The sequence below is a fragment of the Ascidiella aspersa genome, chromosome 7 (assembly GCF_963924565.1).
Source record: "Ascidiella aspersa chromosome 7, kaAscAspe10.2, whole genome shotgun sequence".
NCBI classification, from domain to species: Eukaryota; Metazoa; Chordata; class Ascidiacea; order Phlebobranchia; family Ascidiidae; genus Ascidiella; species Ascidiella aspersa.
The window spans coordinates 11,496,032-11,523,763 of record NC_139453.1 but is presented as its reverse complement, the minus strand read 5'-3'; the positions used below and the strand labels follow the sequence as shown (position 1 = coordinate 11,523,763).

General features: G+C 37.0%; 3 protein-coding genes across 3 annotated transcripts; 1 reads left to right on the top strand and 2 right to left on the bottom strand.

Annotated features, from left to right (window-relative positions):
• Positions 1–998: 998 nt before the first annotated feature.
• LOC146137790 (uncharacterized) lies at positions 999–7,120 on the top strand. The gene is made up of 10 exons (XM_083393847.1): positions 999–1,291; positions 1,426–1,549; positions 1,968–2,118; positions 2,304–2,521; positions 2,677–2,823; positions 3,762–3,849; positions 4,072–4,154; positions 4,606–4,789; positions 4,870–5,012; positions 5,757–7,120. Exons 3-10 carry the CDS (start codon positions 1,968–1,970, stop codon positions 5,967–5,969), a joined length of 1,227 nt encoding a protein of 408 aa, XP_083249973.1. The 5' UTR covers positions 999–1,291; positions 1,426–1,549; the 3' UTR covers positions 5,970–7,120.
• Positions 7,121–9,062: 1,942 nt separating this feature from the next.
• On the bottom strand, positions 9,063–13,399 carry LOC146137789 (fatty acid-binding protein type 3-like). Its single transcript, XM_083394253.1, has 4 exons — positions 13,269–13,399; positions 10,663–10,841; positions 9,725–9,835; positions 9,063–9,397 (listed from the first exon to the last, which is right to left on the bottom strand). Exons 1-4 carry the CDS (start codon positions 13,336–13,338, stop codon positions 9,347–9,349), a joined length of 411 nt encoding a protein of 136 aa, XP_083250379.1. The 5' UTR covers positions 13,339–13,399; the 3' UTR covers positions 9,063–9,346.
• A 4,099-nt stretch (positions 13,400–17,498) lies between these two features.
• On the bottom strand, positions 17,499–24,785 carry LOC146137788 (uncharacterized). The gene is made up of 4 exons (XM_083394101.1): positions 23,955–24,785; positions 22,920–23,070; positions 20,930–21,036; positions 17,499–18,327 (listed from the first exon to the last, which is right to left on the bottom strand). Exons 1-4 carry the CDS (start codon positions 24,207–24,209, stop codon positions 18,067–18,069), a joined length of 774 nt encoding a protein of 257 aa, XP_083250227.1. The 5' UTR covers positions 24,210–24,785; the 3' UTR covers positions 17,499–18,066.
• Between the last annotated feature and the right edge of the window lie 2,947 nt (positions 24,786–27,732).

Below are 27,732 nucleotides of genomic sequence, written 5' to 3'. Positions count from 1 at the left end.
CAACTTCAGAGGGTCTAGATGAGTGATTTTCAACCTTTTTAGTGCCAGAGCGCATTTTCAACCTAAAGTTTGCAAGGAGCCGCATAAAAAACAACAGTAGGCATGTAATTAAAAAACATTAAGAAAGCAGAGAAAACCACAATTATACATTACGCTAGCTTAGGCTGTGTTAACTAGTTGACACTGTTAAAATAGCTATTTCTTATTGCCATAGCTCAGTGTTTCTTAATCAGGTGAATGGTTTACCCTAGGGTGAACCATCAGAAATGGATACTAGCTTGCAAGCAGGGCGGATATTCCGGGTGTTCAACCTGTTCCAGTATATATCGACGAGATAGTGTTATCATTTCATGAGACAAGGGTGAATAAAATCTGGAGATATGCTAGGGGTGAACAAAACCAAAAAAACACAATTATTTTAAACAGCAGGACGGAAGTAACCCGGTAACATTAGTTCTTCGTACTCGGCATCTTTGCTGATACAATTCATTAATTCTTGATTTCTCTTACTTCCTTTGTTGCAATTCTGCTACTACTGAGTACTAACTAATTTTTCACTTCGATATTGAGAGTCGCAAAATGTATAGTTGAGAGACGCGGTTGAGGATCATTGGTCTAGATCACAGATGTTGATAAACACATATGTGTGTGTGTCTTTTAATGAATCATATGGTACTGTAGATCCCCTTCGATGTAAGGGGTTGCTTGTACCAACAGAATGTAACAAGCATTGGCGTCCTAGTTGTTTCTCTACTTGCTTGCCTTTGAGCCTGTGTAGCTCAGTTGGTAGAACGACAGTCAGTGTATGGCTGAAGGTCAGGAGTTTGAAACTCACCACATATATACTAGTTGTTTTTCCACACTGCCTTGCTGGCATCATGAATTGACAATTTGATTAGTCTACGATGGCCTTTAGTATCTTTGCTGTGTTGTTTAAATATGCATTTTGCAGGATAGTTAGCATCCAAAAGTTTGATATACATTGACTGTACAGTTAGTGTTTTAAGTAACAAATTTTTACACTGCTGTCATAGTGTATAAAGTAACAAATTTTTACACTGTTGCCAGAGTGTATAAAGTAATAAATTTAGTGATATCCTATTTGTAAATATTTAAGTTTTTTCCTATTGCATTAAAATAAACAAATAAGACATTAGGATTTTTGTCATCACAAACCCTGGTAAAACAGATTTTTTTAACAAATAACAAGCATCATGGCAACAAGCACTATTGAAAACAACTCAACTGATGTCTTGATAAGAAAGCTAACAATGTTGGAATTGCTTAATAAGTAAGTTTTTCCTTAATATTATTTAATAGATTTTGCGGACAAAATATTACATACAAATGTTAAATCATTGTATGTAGCTTTCTTTTTTTCTCCAATTTGTTTCACTATTTCTTTTGACAATGCCTATTTTTCAGTGATCGTAAGTCTGAAAAGAAATTTTGCGATGCAAAACTCAAAGCTGAAACAAAGGAGTTTTCGGTTCACAGAGTTGTGCTTGGGCTCAGATCTCCATACTTTGATAACCTATAGAGAACTGAGGTATTTAACATTTTTGTGCTGAATTTTGATAGTGTGTTGTGTTTTGAAAGGTGGTTAAGTCAATAAAATCTTTTAGCTGCCCTATGTGCCATATAAGCTAACAAAAACATTACAATAGTGAAACAAGTGATACAACACATAATACTGGTCATGTAAAGTGAGAGAATTTGTTTTGTCTATAATAACGATTTGACCACTAACAAGGTCTACAAAACCCATGTATCATAAAAACATGAAACATGTTCCCTAATTACAAAGCCCCAATATAATAACGCAAAAAAATCAATGTTCAAGCCAATAGTTCTCTATGTTGTAGTTTCTCTAATAGTTCTCTATATTGTTCTTTCTCATTTTAATAAGTGTGAATTATTGAACTACAAGTTTTCAACCTGCATTTTAAGATATACTGTTTTACTAGATGAAAGAAAAGTATGCTGAAGTAATCAAGGTTAATTTGTCAGATGAAAAACTGAAAATGATTTTGGATTACATTTACACAGATGTTGCTAATGTTTCAACTGAGAATGCTATGGATTTATTGGAAGTAGCAGAATACACACAGACTGAATGTAATATTAGGATATAAAATGTTTAGTCCAATATTGTTCAACAAACATTTTTGAAGTAAAAAATTTCCTTTATGTGCTTTTGCTTTAATATTTCAAACTTACATGAGTCACTTAAATAATAGCAATGTTTTATCTTGATCTTGCCAAATAACAAGTTTACAAGATTCTGTTTATTTCCAATTCAGCTCTGAAATTAGAATGCGCAGAGTTCATCTTGAAAATGGTGGATGTTGATAACTGCATAAAACTCTTTGCTTATGCCCAGCATTATAATCTGTCAAAATTGATTAATATGACGACTCAAATGATTGCTGAAAATTTGGCAATAATTATCCAGCAGGAAGACTTTGTGAACTTGGAAGTTGAAACTTTGACTACATTAAGTAATCAAGGCAAAGTCAAGGTTGTCTATTTATTGGATAGCTGTAAATACTGTATTTAGCCTTGACAATACCTAGTACTTTTGGTATTCAATATGCAAAGTATTTTCTAATTTTTATTGTCAATTTTATTTTGAAATACTATCATAAAATCATTAAACTTGAAACTTACTTCTAGGCACAAGGAGAAAGTCTTTTTACTGGCATCATCCGCTGGGTTAACTTCAAACTTACAAGCCGGAAGCAGTGGTTTATAAAGTTTTTCTCTCAACTGGACCTTTCAACTTTCTCAAGCAATTTCTTGGACTCTACTGTTGTAACAGAGGTCAGTACACATTTTGCAAACAAGCTTTATAAAAGCTCCCTCCAGGCTGGCAGAATCTTGCGTACATGTCTGCTTTTCTTGTTTTAAAAGTGTTACATAGATATCTGTTTTCAGGCAAACTTGCTGCTCAAAACCAGATTGAAAAGCACGAAAAATATTCTTTGGATAAATTTCCAATTTCTATTGCTCGAAATAATTATATTTATAATAAAATTTAATAGAAATTTTCACAGTCACAGTGCAACACCTTTGGGCTAGATTTGTTGAAAACAAAAGACACAGAAACCTAGCAAAACCAGGCTAAAGTTCGCGCGAAGCGTGAACATTTTTTGCATTTGCGTAATTAAACAACTAAAAATATACTTAAGGCCTTAGGTGGAGAAGCATAGCCTGGTACATCCTTATATTATGCTGATGCGAATGTTATCCACCTGTACATTTAACAGGAATGGGGAATTCAAATCAATAAGTACTTGCCAATCAAAGTAAAACTGCAAACACATAACAACTCTTTGATCAAAATTGTGTGCTTTTTTAAAGTAATAACCAATCTATATGCCTTACACTGGCGTCTTCTCACTAAACAATGTGCTTCACATTACCGAACTTTTATTCAAAATGGCACAACAAAATTAATTTCTGCCAATTGTAGTGTGTATCTATGGTATTACATATTTCCGCTGTTCAACATAGATGTGATTGGATATGTGTGGAAACAACTACAAGTTATTTTGTAAATTGGCTGTTGGAAAAAACCTAAAAAAAAAAATTTTTCAAAATAACAAAAATTTTTTTTTTTCAAATTTATTTTTTTTACTTAAATTTTTTTTGCACCAATTTCTTCGGTTTTCTGGCTGATTCTTCGGCCGACATAGTCGCCAAGTCGCCAGCATTCTGCCATACTGGCTCCCTTATTAAGCATATATCTATATTTTAAGAATCTTGTTCGAGAGAGCAACATTTGTTGTCTTGCTGTTCTGGACGCTATGAGAAATCTTATCACAAAGGATAAAATTGCACGCCAAGGTATGCCTTAAATTTTTTCTCAATTAAATACACATGAAATATCTTTAATAGAACTTATAAAATAGTTCTGCATGGTTAAATTGGTTAGATAATTGCATTGATACTATTAGTAGTACTATATGTAATGTTTAAAGCTGACTGCACAATTTTTATAATGATGTGTGCTGCCTTTTTTACATTTTTATATATATTAAAGTAATTTTTTTAAATATATTGTTTTAGAAAAACTATCAGTGGAAAATAAAGAACATAATGAATTGGATAAACAACTTACTAAAGCACCTAAGAAACATTCAAACCTGGCAGTAAGCATGAAAATAAGATTTAGTGTTAAATCTTTGCTTAGCAATTTTAAGTTTAAGCATTAGTTTTTTTTCACATTAACTTTAGATGATACAAGCTTGTATCTTAACAAGATAATGTTGATCTACTTTACCTTTTTGGCTTTGCAATTCTTTATCAAGCTGCATTCCAGATCCGTGCATAGTGTACCAAAGTTTATTTTTATTTTTACATTTTTTGAAGTCAAAAAGTTCTTTTTAGTGACATTGTTTATTTATTTTACAAATTTATACATATTTAAGTAAAAATTAATTGTATGTTTTATTAATGGAAATTTATGTCAAGGGCTATGACTAACCGAAAAGTTACCCCCTTCCCAGAAAACAATGCATTCCTTCACAATTTTATATTTAACAGTTTTCTGGAAAAAGGCAAAATGTAATGTTTTGAAATTTTGGTGTTTTTTTTGTTAAGGTGACTGATGATAATCCCAGTACATCAAGGGTAACAATGAAGAGTAGTGAAAGCACAAATGTTCCAAGCTGTTTTAAAGATTTTGCATGTGCAGTACAGGATGTTCCAGACACGGATTGCCCTAAAATTGGAAATCAACCACCTGGCCAAATGTCTGACAGAAAAATTGAACTTTGCTTACCAGGTTATTAAACTAAACCAAAATATAAGAAAATTGTTAGGCTATTAACGATAGGGTAGATCAACATATTTTTTTATGATCAGGATATTCCTGCAACACGATTGAAATTACCTATAGCATAAAGTCTGGAATCCAAGGAAAAGAACACCCCAACCCGGGCCAACCATACCATGCTGTTGGATTTCCAAGGGTGGCATATTTGCCAAACAATGCAGAAGGACAAAATGTGGGTATTACAATTTAATTTAATGTGTACGTTTGTAGAATAAAAAATAGACAAATTTGAGAACGTTTTGAATACGTGCCACCACATTGCAAGTAGTTGTTGGAATGACGATGGCGATTAAGTGAAACGAATTTCCATTCTCACCTCGACTAATACTTTTGTTAAAATATAGCAAAATACATGAGTCTTTCAAAAAGTATTTTTGTGCACAGTTTTATTTGTTTACAAGGTTGGGGCAAATACCAATAGGCTTATCATATCCCTGGTGTCAAAAGAACCACGTGAATTTCGAAAAAAACAAATAAATAAGAACGCTTTCGTTCGGCAGCCAAAGTTTTTTGGGTCCCCATGCATAGTTTAATATCGTCTGATGAAGTGCTTTTTAACCCGTTGGATGGTACGCCCTTGTGCGGATGAAACAACTGAAATGCGGATGAAAGTGGTGCATATTATTGCTTGTCATTTTGTGTAATAAAGTAATCAAATAAGCTGCGGTGCGCCAACTTATGCGTTAACAGGTATGATAATATAGTCTATCTGTGGTTTATTGCAGCCTAAGCTAGCTATTTATATCGGCCAAGGTTCACAGTTTTAATACACAAACCCTTGCGTTGTTATTTTACAAATAGGGAAAACTAAATGTTGCAAACTTACTGTGCTTGTTTTGTGCGGATAAAAATTTTCCGAAATATCAAAGTGCGAACGGTTCTTTAACAGGTTAAAAAGAACTGTTTTTGTTCGTAGGTACTTTGCATGTTGAAAGTGGCCTGGCGCCGGGGCTTCATTTTCACTGTCGGCCGGTCTCTGACCAGCGGCCAGAATAACGCAGTTACTTGGGCCGGAATCCGGCACAAGACGAGCACGGAAGGCGGCACGCACGGATATCCGGATTCCACATTTTTCGCCAACGTCATTTACGAACTGCAGGCGCACGGAATCACCGAGAAAGATATTTAAATACCATGCTTTAGTACAGGGTAGGTCAACCTGCGACCCGCGTACCAGATCCGCGACCTATTTTGCAAATAAGGCACGAGGCTATTGCTCATATTTTTTTGCCATTTGAACTACCTAAAAAGCTTATTTTGCGCTGCTTGAGCAAATATTGTTCGTTTTATTTCTGATTATCAGGCGGAGGGTTGGCAAGAACTTTTAAATATATTGGAGACAAGTAATTAATTTTTGCATGGTTGTTATTTACAATATATTTTATTATTCACAAGTTTGTGGAGTCCGCCATTACCAAACATTTCGTTAAAAAGTACCACAGACCGATCCAGCACCAAATACCGTCATCACTATGTTTAAAAACGTTTGAATTGAAAACTGTCAATACAAGGTGTTCCGGATTGGTTATTAAGCCAACTCGCGCGTTAGAATGCTTATAGTTAGGTTACCTTCAAGTGTTCGTTTTGTACTGCAAGGTTTTACCTTTAACCATGGTTAAACTGCTGAAATTAGTTTGTTTCAGATGGTGACCGACACCACCCTAGTTTCGGGACGAGTACGGGTCTATTATTGTGTACATGTTTTTGACCTATTGTATGTTTGCTTTTTGGTGATAGGCTGATAGTTTATGTCGTAAGTTCGGGCGCTAACTAAAAGTGTGTACATGTTATTTCACTTATTTACTGTGCACAGACAAGGTGCGTTGAAACAAAAGCACGCCTCCTGAATATGTGATATACTGGTTGACACTAAACGTTTTATTCGTGCAAGGGAATAATTTTACGTACAAGGATGCAACGTATTAAAAAAAAGATTAAGGTGAAATAGATTGGAGGTTATATTCGAGAGAGGTACATGGTGTAGCCTCTGAATTTAAAAAAATGTAAATCCTTAAAAAATCGCAACGCGACTATTTGGTATACAAATTTAGCGCCTTCTATTTATTAAAATAAATAAACTGTATTAGGTGGACCTATCTGGAATTTTCGCGTTTCCACAAAGAATAATATTATATTATAATTATAGTATGTAATTTTTGATAAAAAAAAACTCGTTATCCCGTCTATGTTAGTTGTTAAAGTAAATAGACGCAATACTGTTGGTTGTTTGTTTATTTCGATGTCGTAATAATATTGCAATATTAAACTATTGTTGCTTAGTTATAATGTTGTATTACGCGTTGCTATCCACCAAAACAACGACTTAGGTCTAAGTAGAACTTGTAGGCCTATATTTCGACAGGGAAAGATGAACATAGTGCTATATGTACTTCACTATTTGAAAACTTAAACAAACCGCCATTGCATTTCGAATGGCATACTGTCAGGTCGCTTATATATTTATTGTACATTTAAAAAATTCAGCATGACTCCGCTTTTACAGCGCAGTAAAAACATGTCTCGCCAGTAGGCCTGAGGCGTGCATTTGATTTAGTTTTGAATAAAACTGACGTCAAGAAAAAGCGAATGTTACATTAGGGATTAGTTGGTCAGTGAACGACCTCGGTAGGTAGGATGCAAACAGGAAAAGGAAATAGTCACAACGATTTTATACAGACTTTTCAAATGCGCACACAACAAATACAGATGCTCGCTCTCTACAGACGTTTTTTATTGTACAGAAGGACATTTTACAACACTAAGATTGAAATAATGAATTTAATATTCGTATTTTACTACAAAACACTTTCAAAAAGGATTTCTCTTCCGTATTCGGGCAAAGAGGTGCCACTGGTAGTTTGTTGTTTAGCACAGTGGTCGGCAATCGTCGGTCCGCGAGGAGTTTGTTAAAAAAATGGACGAAAATATCATGTTTTTTATGTTCAAGCGTGCTCACCCTAAAGTGCAATAAGATAAATTCACGCAAACAATGTATGTCCTATAATGAGATGATTTATAGTTTAATAGTTCCTAGATGGGAGCATCTCTTTGCGGCAAAACAAGCTTAAAGTTCGCATTGAAAGAAGTTGTAATAAATTTCCTTTACTAAACATTTGTTTTTTCAAGGCCGGTCAGCAATAAAATTTCAGTTTTAAACCGGTCCGTAGTGCAAAAAAGGTTGCCGACCCCTGGTCTAGCACTTTAATCCGAATACGCTTGTTTTAAATAAAAGTTAACCGAAGCAGTCCTCTGTACTTATTACAACCAACGTGTGCTTCTTTCTAAATAGCCCTGCAACCACGACGCTTAAATTTTGGTATTGCACACACATTAAAATTGAACGCTATTGGGACGAAACTACACCTCGGATTTCTTTTTTGTATTACACACAATTGAACTGAGTAGGCACTGGCTCTGCATGGCTGCATATGTTCTTGTTGCTCACTAGGTTTATGTAGTCAAACCGCCGCCAACAAACATCACTAGATTAGTTCCACCTTCGAGCAAAGTGATTTCCAACAAGAGGATGATAGACCCGTACAACTTTTGCAGGGAATGTGGTATCTCTATTGCTGTGCTTGCCTTATTTGGTGATCTTATCACCAGAATTGCTAAACTTGTGAAAGGCGTGGGCCTACCCCTAATAGAAGAACCTTCGGTGCGGTAAGCACAGAAAATCTTGTCCCCCAATCACCAGCTGGTAAAGCTGAAGTCACTAATTACTTCGAATTAAAATAAAATATGTTCTTTGCTGTCAGTTAATTTAATTAAAATTCTTAATTGATAGGATGTGGCATCAGTGTTGTAAAAAAAATCAAGTCATTTTTAAAGCAAGTCAACCCTAAGTGAAATGACTGATTTAGAAATAAAACGATACACTAATAAAATTGGTAAACTCGCCTGATTTTGATCGATAGCACAACTAAATTCACACAAAACAACGTGAAGCTATCTAATCGTTTTACTTGCAAAAACGTAAGATAAACAGTATAATTTCATAAAAAAATGTAAATTAAAACATTTCTTTTCATTTTCAAGTCGTTGGCCTCAATGACTTAAGACAAGTCAAGTCATAATAAAACGGTTACTTAACTTCATTGACTTGGTCATTACATGTGTGGCACCTCGAAGTTTACCTACCTTGAAGCGATACTTATAGGAGCATAACTTTAAAACTACTGCCTCATATGATATTCTGAATTTCAATCGTTGTTCATTTCAACTCGTTTATAATTTTCTCGGCGTAGGGCGCAAAGCACTATTACACATTCCAAAGTTTTGAGAAAAAAAACAGTACGGTAGTAAATACCACAGAAAAGAAACGGATTTTAATAAGAAAGTTTCCGAAAAGTAAATATTTTAACTTGACAACAAGTGCGTAGTATGAACGATTAAAATTGAGTACCATTTTAATTTATTAAGCTAGACCCGAAAATATACGAAAACAAAAACTGATTGAAGCCTTACAACTAATTATTACGTTTTGCTCAGAGCGAAAACGGACCTTTACTTCTTCTTGTAATATCGCTTGGATACTGTTCCGTCGAAGTCCATTTTCTAAACATAAAAAAAACTCGAACTTAATCGAAATCTGATAATGGTATAAGGCAAATAAATAAAAGGAAGCACAATGTTGTAATAGCACCAATCTTTGATTGGTAATTATGGAATGAAGGGGCATGAAAAAAATTATTAAGAAAAAACACAAATGTCTCTTACAATGTGACGTTACAAGATACTGCAATAGTTAATTCTTTCACACGTGGATTTGACGCATACCAACATCTTGACTTGTGGTGCAAACAAATTGTTGCGTTCGAAAAAACAATTTGTATCGCCTTATGGAGTCCCCATTTGTTTCCCTTTCCAAGTGATACCACTAACCTGGCACAGGCGTCCGTCGCCTTCTATCTCCCTGTCCATTTTAAAAGTCTTGCCCTTGGGTGTTTTAAAGGACGAGGTCATTTTGTTATCGCTTTCTTTTGTCCAGGATCCCTGCGAAAGAGTGAAGTTAGGTTATCATCCAGTTAACAACAGGATAGGAAATCTCATTAGTATTCTCACGATCGGTTGTGAGCGATATCGTTTTTTATAGTAAATAAAAATAAAAAAGCCTGGTAAACGTTATAGCCACCGCATATTACGACGAGCACATGCGCTTTGCCAATTTACGAAAGTGATATGGATTTAAACTGTAAATAGTAAGGGTGGAATAGCATATGGTGGATATTTTACAACTCTGTGTTGTGCGTGAATAAATTCGATGATATCCCTATGAGTGAATTGCTGATGTATATCACCTTATTTTGGTTATGAAATACAGGCTGCAATGGCGGAGCCGGATTAGGGACTTTAACACACATTTGGAGTAGGATTTTGGACTAAGGATTCGAAATAGGTTTCTTGTTTTGTGGTCGAAGCTTGAATGGGGTTGTTTTTAACCGACTCCGCAGCCTTTGTTTAAAGTAATTTGAACTGCCAGGGGTTAGTGTTAAGCAGATTTGCAAGCAAGTTAATTTAAAATGACTTACACTAAGTCAAAGGTAAGTCATTTGTAAAATAACACAAGGCCAAGTCAGATACATAACAAGCAAGTCCCAATCCGAGTTCAAGTCATTAAATGCCCAACAAAGTCACATTAAAAGAGATGCGCAAAAGAGTGTTTCAATTAATCTCTTTATTTAAAAAAGTCACATCAAGGTTTTGTTAAGCTTTTTTGGACCAGCAAAACTATTCCACGTATTCGCCTTCAGTCTGTGATAAGTGAAATAACAAGCATAAAAAAGCCAATGGATTCTTTAAAGGGCGTTTGCTAGAGTTACCTTTGCAGCGCCACCGTCTGGTCCTTCATCGTCGAATTCCTGGCCGATGGGCATGTCGCGTTCTTTGGTCTTGGGGCCGTTCACCGACTTTACCTTCATGCGGGTCACGTCGCCGTTGAACGAGATGGTCAGGCTGCCTCCTAACTTCACCGCCATGGCGCGCTTAACCGAACCCATGCCTGAAAGGGAAAAAATGGCAGCCGTTTAAAAGAACAACTCAGTTGAGGGTTGTGTTATCATTATTTTCCACATTGGCATATCAAAAGTGAGACAGTTATCATAGACGTAGCACTTCACCAAGAGTGTGGCCTACTCGCCATCCTTAATCCTATGATTTCGACCCGAGTAAAAATGTGATGACCTGAAAAACCTTTTCCTAATACTCACATAACGTTCGCTGATTTGCTCGTAATTTTAACAGTCAAATTCCTATAGCCGCGCGGGAAAAAAATTCAAAAGCCGGAACGAATATTAAAGAGGCGTTTATTGCCGGCTACAACGCTCCAGTAACGAGCAATAAACGTGTCGTTATCGTAACCGGAGTTCGCGGAGGTTGCGCGTCATGCGTTTTGCCAGTTAAACAACCTTGGTTGACCTCTGACTAACAGATGACACGTGCGCCTTTTCAGTTATCGGCAATCCAAAGGACGACAACCCGTGATAGCGAACACAGATGACAAACTTTCGTTGTGGTAAGGGGTTCAACGTCCTTTAGGTCTTCCAAGTATAGGCCGTGTAACTACACAACTGGCGAGGAAAAAAGGTACCCTTGCTTGGGCGTGGCTCTGTTGGTTTAACTGAGATGATTTGGAACCAGAGTAAACCAGCGGAGGGCATATAGCGTAGTGCGGAAGCGCTGCGGGACCTTTATTTGCACGCGCGCGGCTGTATATTCACCATACGATTACGTAATGGAAAATTCCACGCTCTCCTTTTACTTTAAAGTAGTCCTCACGGAGCGGGACGTTTTTAAAATGCACAATCTGCTTATAGAATTTGCTCTATACCTGCTATCGGAAAAGATGATTTCCGTAAAAATCGTGGTCTGAAACGCTCATTTTAGGTCGCATTGTAACGTTATTGAAACAACGGCAAATTTTTTTTACAAATGTTTCTTTTTTATATATTTTGCTATAATTTTAAAATATTTAAACGAATGTTATGCACACACACCGCGAAGAATATGCGGACGACAGAAATGCAGCTAATATACTCCATTTTTTTTGTTAAAGCGAAAGTGCTTGGAGCTGAGTACACCTCGCATTCGCCCTGGTGTGCCACTTATCCACCGACCTTTATCAAACAACACTTTGGACGCCATATCTCACAACACAAACAAGCCTTTTCTTTTCCGTGTTCTTTCCAACGTACGATAAGGAAGGGCAAATATTGGGCCAGTGCGCGTCTGCCGGCTAAAAAACATTATTCTGTAGGGCGGTGGACCGGCGGTGGGTATGTTGCTGCCACTGTTGGCTCTTCGGTGAAACATTTCAGGTCACGACCCAAAATCCATTGGGTTCTTTTACATTCTCGGATCCCGGGTGCAATTGCTTTAAAAAAATTACCCGAAGTTAGGCTGTAACCTAAATCAACACGCTTTGCTTGTCATTTCTTTTAGTTTTGACCTATTAATATTTAAAACATAACCTATGACTTAGAAAAAACGGGTTGTTACCGACAACACGTACCAATAAAACATCTATTACACCAGTAGCTGCACAAGCCATACTCTTGCGATTTACTCTATCCAACTCGTATATTTTACCAGCTGCTTAGTAACTGCGATTATCATGATCCAACGAAATTTAAATATGTTTTCAAATTCGTTCGTAGAAGGGTGTGCAGCAGTACAAATTTGCCGCCCTCGCTAGAAATTGCCTACAGTTTGTTGCCAGGTGTGTTATAAGTTCTCTGGCAAGTGTGAAATGCAACTAAACAGAATTTTCCAAGGGTGGAAATTCTAAATTCAAATTTAGAGTAGGCTACAAAGGTGTGATGTTTGAGATGGGAAAAAAATCAATCCGACACAAATTTAAAGAATATTCTGCAAACATTTCCTATAAATATTTAAAAAAAAATTGTTAAAGATATTTAAATAATTTATTTATTTAACGCGTCGAAGGCCCGACACCACATCAAAACATTGACAATCGAGACTTTTGTTTAATTTACATTTAATAATGGGCCTCTAAAATGAGCCTTATACGTTGGGCGCGGCTGCCCTGCTGGTGGTATCATCATATAGTATACATTTCTAGTTTTACGTTTGACACTTAATTTGTTCGATTTTAGTCATGTTTTTTTGTAAATCTTATCTCAAGGCTGTTGTTTATACAAGGGGGTGTATCGTTATAGATTCCAAAACCATCGGCGGCAGGTTTTAGCCAGTCGATCACTGCTCCGCTGACGCGTATATTAACAAGTAAAACTCACAGTTAAATACATGAGTAAAAACAGGATCAGACGTTTTGTTTAAAAGGAAAATATATTTCGCCAAGTGGCATCATCAGTTCCTTATTCAATTGGTGAAATATATTTTCCTTTTAAACAAAACGTTCATACAAGGGTTAACGTTCGAAGTACAAACATTCGAGGGAGTTTTATACCTACTGCCTTCAGGAAGGCGTCGTAGCCTTCCTGGTTGTCTAGTTCCCATGTTCCTGCGAGGTTGGCCATCCTTTTGTGTGTGTGTCGGTGCGTCAACAGTTCAAAACCAAATAACTAACGATTTATCCTTTAAAAGAAAAAGTAAAAACAGTTGCAAAAGAGTAAATGCGAGCGTGCATGTCACTAAGTGCCATGTATTATCTATATAAAAACTTTGAATCATACGTCAAACAAGACGTTAAGAAAGAATAATGTATTTAGTTTTCGTATGACCAGCCTTGTGGGAAACCGCTGAGCGCAATGCCCTTTGCTGTGAAACCCAGATCGATGTGACGTAAATTCACCATCGCAAAGCATTATACCGAAATCCTACAAACTAGGATTCAGCTGTGGTACCTTACAAACGATCCTGCTTTTCACGCCAATCGCAGGCAACACAAAGCGCTTAAAGCTGCTGTTTGTGGCAGTAGAAGGCCTCATCTCCCGATACAAACCAACACAGGGAGGTCACTGTAATTAGTCATGCCTGCCTTGGGCCCGACGAGAAACTAACGTAATCTGACTAATCGCGACAGTATTTAAGGCTTTTCGGGCTGGCATGTCAGGTGGTGTGATCGTCGATTGCCTTCTACCATCGGTTTACCGGCTCCGTATTTGGTGGAGCGTGACGTGGTGGAGTTCACAGAAAGTGTCAGGCGTGGCAATCACGTTTTAACAAAGTTACTCGAAACGAACTTTAACCACTTTTAGAGTAAGTAGGTGAAAGTTCCCTGAATTTCTTACCCTGCTGCCTTAATGCACCTTCACACGGGGTCGTTGCTCTCTCTGTACAAACATATTATCGCACGATAGGCGACAACACCCAAAACTTTTATATTGAAAAAGCCACGGACCACATGATTCTACACTTCCCAACGGCAATGTGTTGTATTTTGTCCTCTGAGAATTACTTAGCATTAAAAATGCCAAGTTTTTGTGCAGTAAATTAAATAAGCATGTCTGTATTACGTCTTAACTTAATTTACATTGTTAATATTATTCAACAAACACTTAAGATGTTCGGACAGTCATCCTATTTTGGAAACATGTGTATAAGCCCGAATAACCAATAATAGGAATGTATTTTTTTACGTTAAAAAATGTCACGTTTGTAGACCGCATGGCCTGATTCAGCCAAGAAATTATTACGCTTTTTGAATCCAATATTGTGTGGTAAAACAAAATATACATAACCGCTTACGAATGCGGGGTAACGACCTTTCGCAAGCCATGAGCCGGTGTACTTTTCTCCTTGTACGCTTGCTTATATAAGTTTAGTGTTAAAGTGACCGGCCGTAAATCACACACGATCAGCTTTTCTTGTTATCAGATTGCGTTGCTGTGACGACACAGCCTTCCACTGCGCCTTTTGAAAAGGGCTATCGGTGTCAGTGGCCGTAAGAGCACAGTGACCGCACATTGAATGCTAATTTTTCGTGCAGTAAATAGTACTTAGTAGTGAAAGTAAACTGTTTAAAACTTTTTGCGAAAATTCCAGGTCAGGTATAAGGTCTAAGGCAGTGCTTCTCAACCTATGGGTTGCGACCCAAAAAATTAAGGAAAGCAATACAAATAATGTCATATAATAATTATTAAAATTCGAAATTATTTATGTTAATATCTATGGTTTGTTCTCTTACAAGAAGCTAGTTTTTATTTCGCTTACAAGAAAAACAATTGGGTCGCCAAAGCTTAGTCCTCATACCTATTCGCTTAATATTTGGGTCGCCGCGAAAACAGGTTGAGAAGCACTGGTCTACATAATATTTGCAGTAACCCAAGTCCAAAGGACTGAAAAACATACAAAACATAAAAAATGATTTTGCGTTTGCCAAATACAAAGAAACATGTCGTGCAAAATTTTTTTAAAGTAGGGTTTATTAGTCAAATCAAACATTCCTGTTTAAATTACAAAATTAATTTTATTTCACAACATTGACTTAAGTGAACTTCAGTCATTGCAAAACTGCAAGCCTGTGTAGTTTTACGCCGAGACGACTTTATAACTGATGTTTTAGAAATCGGAAAAAGGGTTTAAATTTCCAAAGAAGAAGGTTTAGGCCTACGTCAAACGAACGCGTTTAAAACCGACGGAAATGTTGCGCAGAAACCTGACCATATGGGATAGGTACAATTTTCGGCCACATCTAATGCGTTTGACATTTCGGGGTCTTGGTTATAAGGCGGCATATGTTACCAGGATACCAAGATTGGGTGTATCACTGATTCTAGTTGTAAGTGTATTGTGTTTAAAATGTCACGGCGAGATATATTTAATTGCATTTATTTGAAATTTGTTTTTTCTCTATTACATTACGTCTGCCTAGAGCGCTATAGATAGACGGTCTATCTAACTTAATCGTTTTTAGATAATTTGACCAGAAAACAAAAAAAATCTTGATTTTTTTGCAGTGATTCTTAATACTACCGTGACAAGAAATCTGCAAAGCTCTTCCGCAAATGGCTTTCCAGAGATATTTTATCTTAAAATACCACTGGATATAAAGCGTATGTCGACCCAAGAACTTTATGATACAACGACCAACGTCATTAATATCAGCGTTGTGTTCAAATAATATACGAATATCACAAGAGCCATTTACGGCATGACTGGCGAACGACCATGGGGCTACGGAAAGTTTTGGTAAATCTAACAGCGGGCGATATTACAAACGTTTACCCCAGCCTTTTTAATGGGGTTTTGGAAAACTTTGAAAGCCACTCGCCGACAATATGGGGTTAACAACCTTTTGCCTCACCTTAAAACAACGGTCGCCGAAGGACATAAAACAATTCCAGAGTCGTTAGAAGCAGTTTATGACTAAAAAAGAGATCATAAAGCCACTAAGCCACTCATTCCAACGGCCTCGTTACTAGAAACTTGAGTTTGCTTTTGACACCCATAAAACCGAATGTGCGCGATGGACCGGTCGATGTAAAATATTCTGTTTTAATCTTGCCGACAGGAACATAAGGGTTATTAATTACGGAGAGGTTGTTGAACTTTGCTTTTCTTTTTTGAAGTGTTTAACGAAAGTTTAGGCTAAATTTCGTCCTTTCGCAATCTGAGATCAATAGCAACGCGTACTCCTGCAATTTAAAAATGCTTTTTAATTTATTTTTTTGAAACAAATTAAATAAAAATAGTTTGGACTATTATTTGGTCTAAACAAAGCTAGTTCAAAGGGAATGATAGATAAGCCTCAGTTCAAGGCTCACATGGGGCTGGAGGGGGACACTTGTTTTATAACAGTGATTCTCCTTTAATACCGTGGTCCGTGATACATTGAAAGATTCATAAGTGTACGGAGAACGTTTTGGAATTTTGGAAAATATTTTTTTCATAATAGAATTATAGAGACTTAGTACACGATGGTTAGACAACTAAAAACTTTATGGTTGGGGTTACCACATTTTCAATTTAAAATTGGAACATTTCAACTGTCACCAGATCCAGCATTTTTTGGGTCATTTAAGTATGACGCCAAAAAAGCGTCATAGGGGACGTCAGAAATGTGTAACCAAAGAGGCCCATTGTTGCCCGTCAAATTCCCGGGTGAATATGCGAGTCAATAAAGGATTTATTGTATTCCGAATATTTGTCACAAATGAAATCGCCAAATAAATAAGTTGGGGCGAGAAAACTCGTCTTTATTTAATTTATCGGTTCACAAACAGATAAATATGGCATTTATCTTGGATGCACTGAATATACTTACACTGCCAAAACGAATAATCTCTTTTACCACAACAATATGTTCAGCTGAATTATCTACTATATTACAACTAGTATTGTCAAGTTAGGATTCTTGTTGTTTATTAAAATGCTCCAGTAATACGTTTTTTTTTCTGGATGCGCTTCAAGCCAAAAGGTTGGCTTTTTTGGCTCTTTTCTTATTTTAACGTGTTAGCGAAGTTTTAAATTTAGTTATTTTGTAGCCTAAGCTAAATTGAACAGCGATGCATATTCCCGATGAATCAAAATGACATACTGTTCCGAAATGCGATTTATCTCTTTTTGCAAACAAACTTTACCTAAGAAAATGTGAATATTCGTAGTAAAAACTAAAATCAAGGTTGTTTTTGTTCCTTTTTAACGGTTTACTTTTGCTCTTCACGGTTTAGTTTTGGAATGGTAATTGGTAATACATATATAATCATAAAAATGTAATAAAAATATATAATGGTACTTTATTACAAGCGAACAAAAGACAACAGTAAACAAACACAGCGTTCTTTGTGGGGGTTTTCTGTAAAAAAAAAGAGGTACTGTATCCATTTTCAATGATATTTTAGGTTTGCTACTAGAAACTACTAAAAACAACGGTGTCCATTATTTTGTAGGTCATTTTAGGCATTACAAAAAGCACTAATCGTCGCTAATATTTTCTACACGAAATAACAATCGTCATGCAAAATTGCATGCAAATGATACTGACAAGAAAGGTGTCGTTCACTTTCTTAACACACAAAACAAAGCGTTGAGGAACAAACAAAAACAAGAAAACGACTATTATCATTCATATGCTGCGTATAGGTCGTTAGAAAAACGCAAATAGAAAAAAGCTAAAAACCTGCTTTATCGGTCTATGCGCGTGCGTTGTGAAGTAGTAAGGCTATTTAGAGGGCCAATATACTATATTCTTGCTTAAAAGCGGCGCACGGAACAAGGTGAAAACAACTCGTGCATTAACCCGACAGAAATCGACTGTTTTCGAGCTACTGGCATCTGACGGCGAGTACGTCACGACAACGTCGTCACCACCCGAAACTACGCCACCGACAGCACTGGAAGGAGGCCAGGGCGACGACGGTGCCGACCACGAGGGTGGTAACGGCCACCAGCTCCAGTTTCATCTTCCTCATGAAGGGGTGGCTTTTGAGAGCCTCCTCGATTATGTTGCCGCGAACGTTTTTGTGCGGGAAGGCTGCGTTGGGCAGTGGAAGGTCGAGGAACTCGCAGAGTGGCTTCCAGCCCTGCGAGCACTTGTACACCAGCAGCTTGTCCTTGGGCGCGGCCTGTAACACGAAGCTATTTTTAAAAATAAAATTTCGTACTTTTTGCAATATGTTTATAATTGACTTTAGTGGTACTTTGTTTGGTATTTTTTTATTCTCTCTGTCTGATTCTTTCATTCTCTCTGACTTATTCCATTTGTTTATACTTTTTATCCGTAGTTTTTTGTACTATTTTTCTTATTCGTTTTTATTATACTCTTTTATTTCTTTATGGGTAATTTTTTACTCTTTTTTTAAATTATATTTATCACCAATGTTTACCCCCATGTTATTAATTATATTTATCCGTACTTTGTTACGCATTGTACGTTTTTAGCAATTTTTGTAATTGTCTTTATTCGTACTTTTCACTCTTCGATAGTTTTATTTATCTATGACGACGACGACGTCCATAGTAAAAACAGCTGATGGGTCGGGTACTTCGTTCAGTTGGCATACGAGTTTTACATAGGGAAATCAAACAAAAAACTACAGAAATAAAGAAAAGTTTTAAGACTTATTTTGAGGCAATTGTGGTAAGTCGTTGATTCCATGTAAACGCATTTGGGTACTCTTATATTCTACTACGCTACGGTGCATGCCAATTCCAGAAAAACATACTAAAGAGCCACTGTAACATTTCCAAATGGGAGCGCTGAACAACGAGGCCTTGTAGTATAATAGTTTGTATGGAATTACATCAATATAATTGGTGAAAACCGAAAAAAATAAACAACCCAAAAAGTATTGGTTCGACGGGCAATCGGGACTGTCGTACAGTTTATATTCTATACTAAAAACCTTTTGTGTAACTGGCCATGTTTCAGTAAAAAACTCTTCTGCCACTTAGTGTTGGGTTAATTTACAAACAAATTCCGCGTGGTGGTGCAAGAGATTACGAATAATATTTGGTATGCAACAAACTCCTTTGCGCGTTTGATGAACATATAATGAGTTCTCATTAAGTAGAATCGGTAAACCGGGTTGTACACAACCGAAGTAGGTAGAATTGTGCATCTCGTCAGCAACAGTTTTTTCAATGTAAAATAAATTTACTTTATTTTATATTTACAATTTGACTCTTTCGTCTATATCGTTTTTTAACGTCTTTAAAATAACGTCAAACATTATGCCTTAAACAAAGTATAACAAACTTTTTAACATGCCCCCCCCCCCTGATTTATTTCAGTCTCCAATATTTGTTATTTGTTTGCTTGAACGACAAGGTAATCCAAAAACTGAAATCGACTTTGAACCCTAAAATATAAACTTCAAGTTTTATTTTTTAAATTATTGAAAACAAATATTTATTTTGATATTCACGTTTTTAACTTTATTCAAATTAGTGTAGCCGTAAGCCGAGTTGCGAACAACTGCCCAAATAACATGCTGTTTTGATTTCATGGTTGGGGCAAGCGCCCAAACAACCAGGTTAAGGCACTTTGTTTGTACTGGGGCAGATATTCGATAGGGTCTTAACAGATAATAAGCGGATTGGTCTTGCAAGAATGCTCAAAGAATTTACTACTATAGCTCCCTAGTTTTCGTAAACTTCGTTGTGCGATATCATATAGCCCAGGGGTGTCCAACAACTGGCACACACATTTGGCACGCGACATAATAAAAAATGGCACCCGAGCCCCCCAAAAAACACGAAAATTGTTATTTTGTCAATTGTCAAAAAAAATACAATTTGTTATTCAGTCAATTGTCAAAAAATACTAAATTTGATATACAGCTAATTGCCATTGTTTGTTCACAATATAAAACAATCGCGGCAATTGCGACATCTAACAATTACATCTGATAAGATACCATTGTACTGTGGTGAAGGGCTGGAGGCTAGCATTAACATAATTATATAGCTTGGTGTGAAGTTACAATAGTTAGCTCACCGACGTACACTTAGATACAGTAATGCGCATTTCTACTACACAGTGTTTCAAGTTTAAATAAACGTTTTTGATTTTGGTAAAGGAGCGATTTTATGATTAAAAAGAATTGGTTTGGTTACGAAACTTTGGCACGGCAAGAAGTTATAAGATAAAAATTGGCACGCCGGCATGTTTGAGTTGGACACCCTTCTATAGCGGTATACTAAAGGATAAACCCTATATCGAAGCGGCTCAAAAGTTTGTTGACGGCGCCGTTTGAAAACTTATCATCACTCGCGGCGCCGTAATGAAACAAAAGTTGCAAATTTAAAGTTTTAAAAATGTGAAAAAACATAACATTTGCAGAACCGCGTTATACGCAACAACATTAACATGCTTTTACGGCGCTGGTGGAAATGTCTAGCGGCGCCCAGTTTGAACCGCTGTAATAAAGGGTTTATTATGCTTATTATCATATTTTAAGGCCTATACAGTATATTTATATTAGGCTCACATAACAGCAATCCTTACTTACTTGATTGCAAGGTCAATCTTACAAATAATTACCCCGTTCTCGTTTTAATTAATCTGCTTCAAAATAACTTAAATTACGCAAACACGTTTTAGGGTTTTCGAATAAGAAAGCAAATCGCTTACAAATTCTTTAACATTTCGACAACATGGTTCGTGTTTCAGTAAGCGCTGTACTGGATTAGCCTCCATTACCCTCTTTGCCAAGTAAATCCTACCTTAAGTACGTGGCTGTTGTGCCTTCTGTAGGATTTTCGCATCAAGGCTTCGTTGTACTCGACAGGCCTCCATCTTGACATTGGTCTCTGTCCGAACACCACGCGTCCTGTAAATACAAACTTTAGTTAGTAAATGCTCGAATTTACGCATAGGCTAATCAGGGACAGTAACAGCTTCATAATGTAAATATATGGCGTAAAACTGTGATTGACAATATATGCAAGGTAGCATCCTGCCGCTAACACGACGACATAAGGCCTTTGCCGTTATGTTTTACTGTTATAGAATACCATATAAAAGGCTTTTACAACATGGAGGATAAACCAACGGTTGGCATTCGACGGAATACAATGATGTGGAATGGTCTCATCACGATATATTCTTTTAACCCAATGTTTTTCACCCATGTATCGCAACCAATTGGGTCCCCGTTTGACCTAGTTTGGTCGCCGACTGTAATAGTTTTCTACGGCTAGATTTGTTGAGAAAACAAAGACATGGATCATATTAATTAAAATCCAACTTACGAATCCTAATGTCTTATGTTTTTCGCTTACAAGTTTATTGTAGAAAATTGGGTCGCCAAAGCCTCGCTGTTATGCTAACGCTTAACATTTGGGTCGCCGCAAAAAACGTTTGAGAAACATTGTTTTTTATCCCAAATTTTATTTTTTAACATTGATGATGTTTTCTCATAAACTAAACTTTTAAATCAACCGGTTAACCGAATTCCTTTGTTGAGTTTTTAGCTCAATTATTTTGGAACATACAACCAGTATACATATATAACAAGAACTGGAAAGTCAAAAACCCTGTAGGGACATCCGGAAAGGCTAAGCGACAAAACAAGCATTCCAGGAATGCATGCGAGTTTGGCAAAAGTTTTGGCAGCTCAACCGCGCAGACAAGGTATAGCGTTCCATTTCATCGTGAAACTTTAGCAAGACAAATCGCTCGCTGTGACCCAGTTCATTGAACTTTTAAACCTGTTGGAAGGCAAATACCACACGGTTCACCAGTTGCTCTGTCCTTGATCTTCCGCAAACACAGCACTACGTAAGACAAATCCTGAGTTTGCATATGGGCCTTTATGGATTTTTAACGGGATGTACATTGCTTTACAAGTAAGAAAAGCTCGCGTTAGTGGTATAACCATAGTAAAGCTGGGATTTTCGAAACCCAACACTCGAAAATCCACATTAACCCCACAGGATATTTTGGGCATTACTGCAACACGGCTACCCCGCAGCTCAGACCAAATATTAGGCATTTGCGATTTTCCACAGATACGCTATTGCTTATTTGCTCGCTTAGAATGAGGTTCATACAGCTTCGTTAAATTTGCATTCAAAAGTTTCAGCGGGTCAGGCAAAAATATTCGTTTCGACAAAACACGTCAGTGCCAGAGAGTTGCCCAAGTGGCCTAAAAATATATTAAATAAAGTTAAAAGGGGAAATTCGATTCGGCATACGATGACATATTTGTTTTAATATCGTTTTTAAAAGCAACACAAAAAGCTTCTTGCAAATTAGTTGGGCTAATTTTTGTGCGGATATGATTTACCCTAAACGTGTTGTTTATTAATATGATACCCGTAGAAACGTCGTTTTAACTTTATATATAAGTTATACAGCACAAAGATTTAAATACAAACTCGGATAATGTCAAGGTAGTGGAAAAAAATACCCATTTGTAATTTTCAGAAAATGCAAAACTATAAATTGAATGAAAAATTTAAAACAAAAACGAAATTGTCCGTTAAATGTTTTAAAGCCTTTTAATGCGTTTTCTTAACCGATTGTTGAACAAATATCGGATAAAAAAGTGAAGGTAAAACCTCAGACACAAAAATCTTACACAAATTAATCGCAAAAAAGGTAAATACAGTCAAATTATGCCCTATTAGTCACACTTTCAAACGCCTTCAACACCTTCCTTCAATTGCCGTCTCAATGTAAGCCCATGCACTGCAAGACATTTCTCCTCACCGATATTCCTCATGAATCCCAGCATCCTGCTTCCAGTCGGAGTTACGGCCAGAATAAGTCGGAAGAGGACGTTGTCCAGCTTGAGCACCTGTCTTCTCATACTCTTCCACCAATCATCTTCGTCTTCGTCTTCACGCAGGCTTAAAACGATCTGCGAGGATTAAACGGATGTTGGAAGACATATTTTAGTTAGTTTAAAGAAGCGGCAAGTTTTGCGAGAAATTTTTGCCGGACGAGAAAGTTTCGATTTTAAGGAATGTGTAAAGTCAGTAAAAAAGTAAAGTCAGTAATTTGATAAGGCGTAACTGAGAGTCATTTATTTAACGACAAAAGATACTGATAAAGTTATTAGCGGCGTCTATACACTTTTGTACAACTTATAAAATGAATGACTTCATTCATGCCAAAATAGTCCCAAGAACATCTGCTTTCAGTAATTATCGTCATTTTTGTTGTCATTTTTAGTAACATTTATTTCCAAACTATAGTAATGCGATCTCAATGTAGTCACATCTAACTATAGTCGAAATGTATTTTTTAAACAGTTATTCTAAACTTCGCAGCTATTTTGTTACTGTGGATCCCCAGTACTCATCTATTTTTGTATGAATTTCTGGCGCCGAAGTTTTTTAGTCAAGCGTTATGTTGCCCACGTAAATTTCAGAAAAATACCTGGAAGTGCATCTGCAAGCGCTCGAACTTGAAAATGAGTCACCCTGTTTAGTCTATCGATTATGATGGTACCGTGTACCTTACCCAGGTGCCTTTCGGCAGGGCCTCGCCATTCAGTATCAAAGCGTAACGAAAATCGTGCGGAACCCTATAGCCAAGCTTCCAACGCCGGTTTGCGTCTAACCACAATACGCTTTAACGGTCGACAGAAATTGTGGAAAATCGACAAATTTTGACAAAAGGTGGAAAACATGCCACAGTGGATATAAATTTTGAAATTTTCAACTTTCCAAGCATTTTTTTAACTCGCCAGAAAAAGTGTGACAATCTCTACATTTTTCCTTCTCGGAGGGATGAATTTACCTTGGCGTCGGGAAAGGCGGCGTGCAGCTCCTCCCAGAAGAAGCAGGACGGGAAGTCGCAAACCGCGTCCACGCCTTGGAACATGCGCCGGAAATGCTCCGGGCTTACGACGTCGTGAGTCATCACAGCATTCCACTCGCTGTCCAGGTGCCAGAAGTTATCGATGTAGTCGAACACCACCAGGCCTAGCTCGTCGAAGGCGCACGCCAGCGTCTTGGTGCCGGTTTTTGGGAACCCGGCGCATATCACCTTCATCCTTCCCAAGCCCTTTCGTCCTGCTTTCTTGCTCACGGGTTTCGCGCGATTTTTCCGTTTCGCCAAGGTTTTTAAGTCATTTTTTTTACAATTCCCTTGTGCCAATTGGTTGCTGTTCGAAAGATAGGTTGGTTAGGATAAGTTGAAAGGGTGAGGGGTTTAATAGGACTACAAATGAACACGGATGCGCAGGTACGAATGAACACAAAGGAACGCGTTAGCCGTTAGTAATCGGATATTGTTTTTACCACTGAAAACGATATAATTATAAACTGTAACATACGGTGTCTATTTAGGACAAACTTTACGCAGGTTGACGTTTTGTCTTAAAGGTATAGTCAAAGCATTTTTAGGGCTATCTATAAAAAGTAACGCTGTCGATAAAAGGCTGTCTATAAAATATACTTACTATGCCTAAAAGTGAGTGGAAATCCAAGGTGAACAAAACCATAATTCTGAGTTCAATCAACACAGGGAGCACAGATAAAAAATGCCGAAACCGCCAATGCTAATCTCACACTAAATCGAGCTAACCCAATAGTACATTGATAACAAAATGGACAATACTTAACATTTCGCTACATGAAAGCTAAAAATACAGCTAGGTAGATTCAGGTAAAGTTGCCACGCAAGCTTCACATTGGATAACGACCTAATACTTTATTTGTCAAAATGTTCTTAAGCATGTGTTGGCTATATAAATGTAGTAGATTCGTACAGTGTCGCGAAGTAAACATTGGTACTCTTTACATTATGTTCATATAGACTATATATCCCCATAATATTTAATAGCTTAATAGCATCAATCATCGTTAGAGCTATGTGTCAAAAAATATATCAGAATCACTATGCCTTGTAGATTTACATGCAAGTTGGATTTGTATTCCCAACAGAATAGACGCGGCTGCTAAGCAATTAACGTGTGGCTTCCTTTCGCTTCTCGCTATAGGTAATAATCCCGACGGATTTAACTTCCCAGCGAATTTTAAACGCTTTCCTTTGCAGTTTGCACAAACGACAAAAAGGAGTTGCTGATTGTTCTTCTTCTAATTACGACCTCCATCCATTATACTCCAAAGTTTTTGTCAATTAATTTAAACTTTTAAACGGCGCAGTACAAACTATAGCCTGGCCCGTGTCGATTGCCCTACTAACTAAATATCGACGCTACATAACGAGATGGCGATTTTCAATAATATTCATCAATCCTCGCTTACATACATCAGCAATCAGCATAACAACCCCTAAACTAATCACAACTAATGAATCATCTGAAATGCCCCGCTGTCATTTTGACGGGTGCATAATAAAGTGTGAATTGCCTGGAAGGAAGTATTGCAAGGCTGGCCGCGTTTGCGTACAGTATACATAGCAAGGGTTGCCGCGTTTGCGTAGATACACACTGTGTAACTGTAAAACTTATCTTCATACAAACAAATGTAAAAAAGCTGGATTACAAGGGTGAAAGTAGAATAATTTCTTAACGATTAAAACATTTTTACTGGAGCGCATGAAAATGTTTACAGATGACGTCACACATTTACGTCTTAACGGGAAGCCTTAGCGAAACTGTTGAAAAATGTCGCCAACTAAAATACTGCGCCAACTAAAATGCAAGGATATGCGTGTGGTGAGGATAATAGGTTCGACAATTTTTTGATTAAAGTTCAACCAATTCAGTTCCAATTAAGGGATCTTGCCAACAAATTTATTAAAAATCTGGCTCCAATTTAAAAGCAAGGTCTGAAATATTTTTTTCTGCGCGCCTCGGGCGATAAAAAATATTTAGGCTTAAGTTGAACACGAATTGCTGCTTGAAATGTACAGTTGTAGGATGTAGCGTCCGACAGTGGACAAATTGCTAACTACCGAAAGTGGACTAATTGCCACTCTGCGCTTCAGAAGTAACCACTGGCTGATTAAACTGGCAACACTCGACCGCTAAAATGTTTTGCGTTATTTATATTACCTTAACTAGCGAGAAAATTAGCCTACTTCTGCATTTGTAAGGATTGCAAAGATTCATTTCACTGGAGGTGTAGTTTCAGTAAATTATTTTTATTCGCAATGTCAAAAATAAGATTTCAGAAGCCACTGATGGTTTCTTGTTGACCATCAGAAAATGATAATTTAATTATTTAGCCATGCGATAATGACATACAAAAAGGCAAAAAAAATACCTAATTGGCGTGATATAGAAACACAATTCCTGACTGTGTAGACTTGGGATGTCTGATGATGTCGGATCGCAGCAATTACAGCACGGTGCTTAGTGCTAGTATTCGTACTCGTCCCATACTAAATACATTGAAACATGTCATAGGCCTACATTGTTGGAAATCAAACTAGGCATTTTACGTTTTTAAATGTGATTTTTGTTTTGAAATAACATAGTACAACATAACTAACTATGCTTCCCACAGCAAATTTTCGCTCATATACCCCGAGAGCGTTATGTTTGCAGTTTTCAATTTGATTAATTTTTATGCAAAGTTTCGGGTGTCAGTATCGGAATAAAATACCTAGTATCGCATTTTTATACAATATATCAGTTTAATATAACAGAATAAAACATCGAAAACTGGAAGGTCGTAACGCTGTACAAAAAATACATTTAAAGTTGGTCGGCATTCAACATCAAATCCAGCAACGTAATGATTTGTAAGCCAAAAGTCCTGACTTGTAATATGCAGTACAGCAATTTTTAAAACAACTAGAACATAAACAACATCTGCAGCTGATCTGCGACCACTTATAAAATACCAAAATAACAGCAGCGACTTTAAACACGTTTCGTCCTATTTAGTAAATTCTCCTAAATATGAAATTAAGTTCAAGAACACAACCTTCCATGACAGCAGCTTTCAAAAGGCGTCACGCCCTCTACAGCCATCAGTCGTCCGCTCACACAGGTAATTGCTGAACATATTTAAAGTTCACCACTTCAAATTGCGCCCTCCTTGACCTTTGTACGACCTCTACAACAATTTCGCTGACCTGTACTAAGGTTGCGCTGCTTACGGCAACGCAGTCGTCCAAACACATCGTCACGGTTGAGCGCCCGCGCGGAAGCATTACGTCACTTATTTTCGATCGCTTCTACTCATGCGTTGGACTTGAGCTTCGATTTGCAAGATGTGGCACTGTGGCAGCATATGTGTCCTATGTGGGTAAGCAGTCTTGGAATACAAATAGAACGATACAAAGTGCGATAAGGTTCTTACCAGTGAACAACCACAAGTATTACTGTTCGATCAAATTACTAAGCATAATGGTTGAAGGTTGTAGTTAGGAAATAGATGTAGTAAGAATATCAAATCCCATACATAGGTAGGTAGCAATTTAAACGTTTCGAATAACTCTTTATTCGTTTTCAACATAGACTATCCAAAGACGATATTCGAAACGTTAAAATTACACTTGCTTCTGTATAGGCTTTGATATTCTTACTACTTCGTACAAATTAGATTATTAAAAACCAGTGGAACACTAAATGTTAATTCAAAATGACCATAGTCTGGTC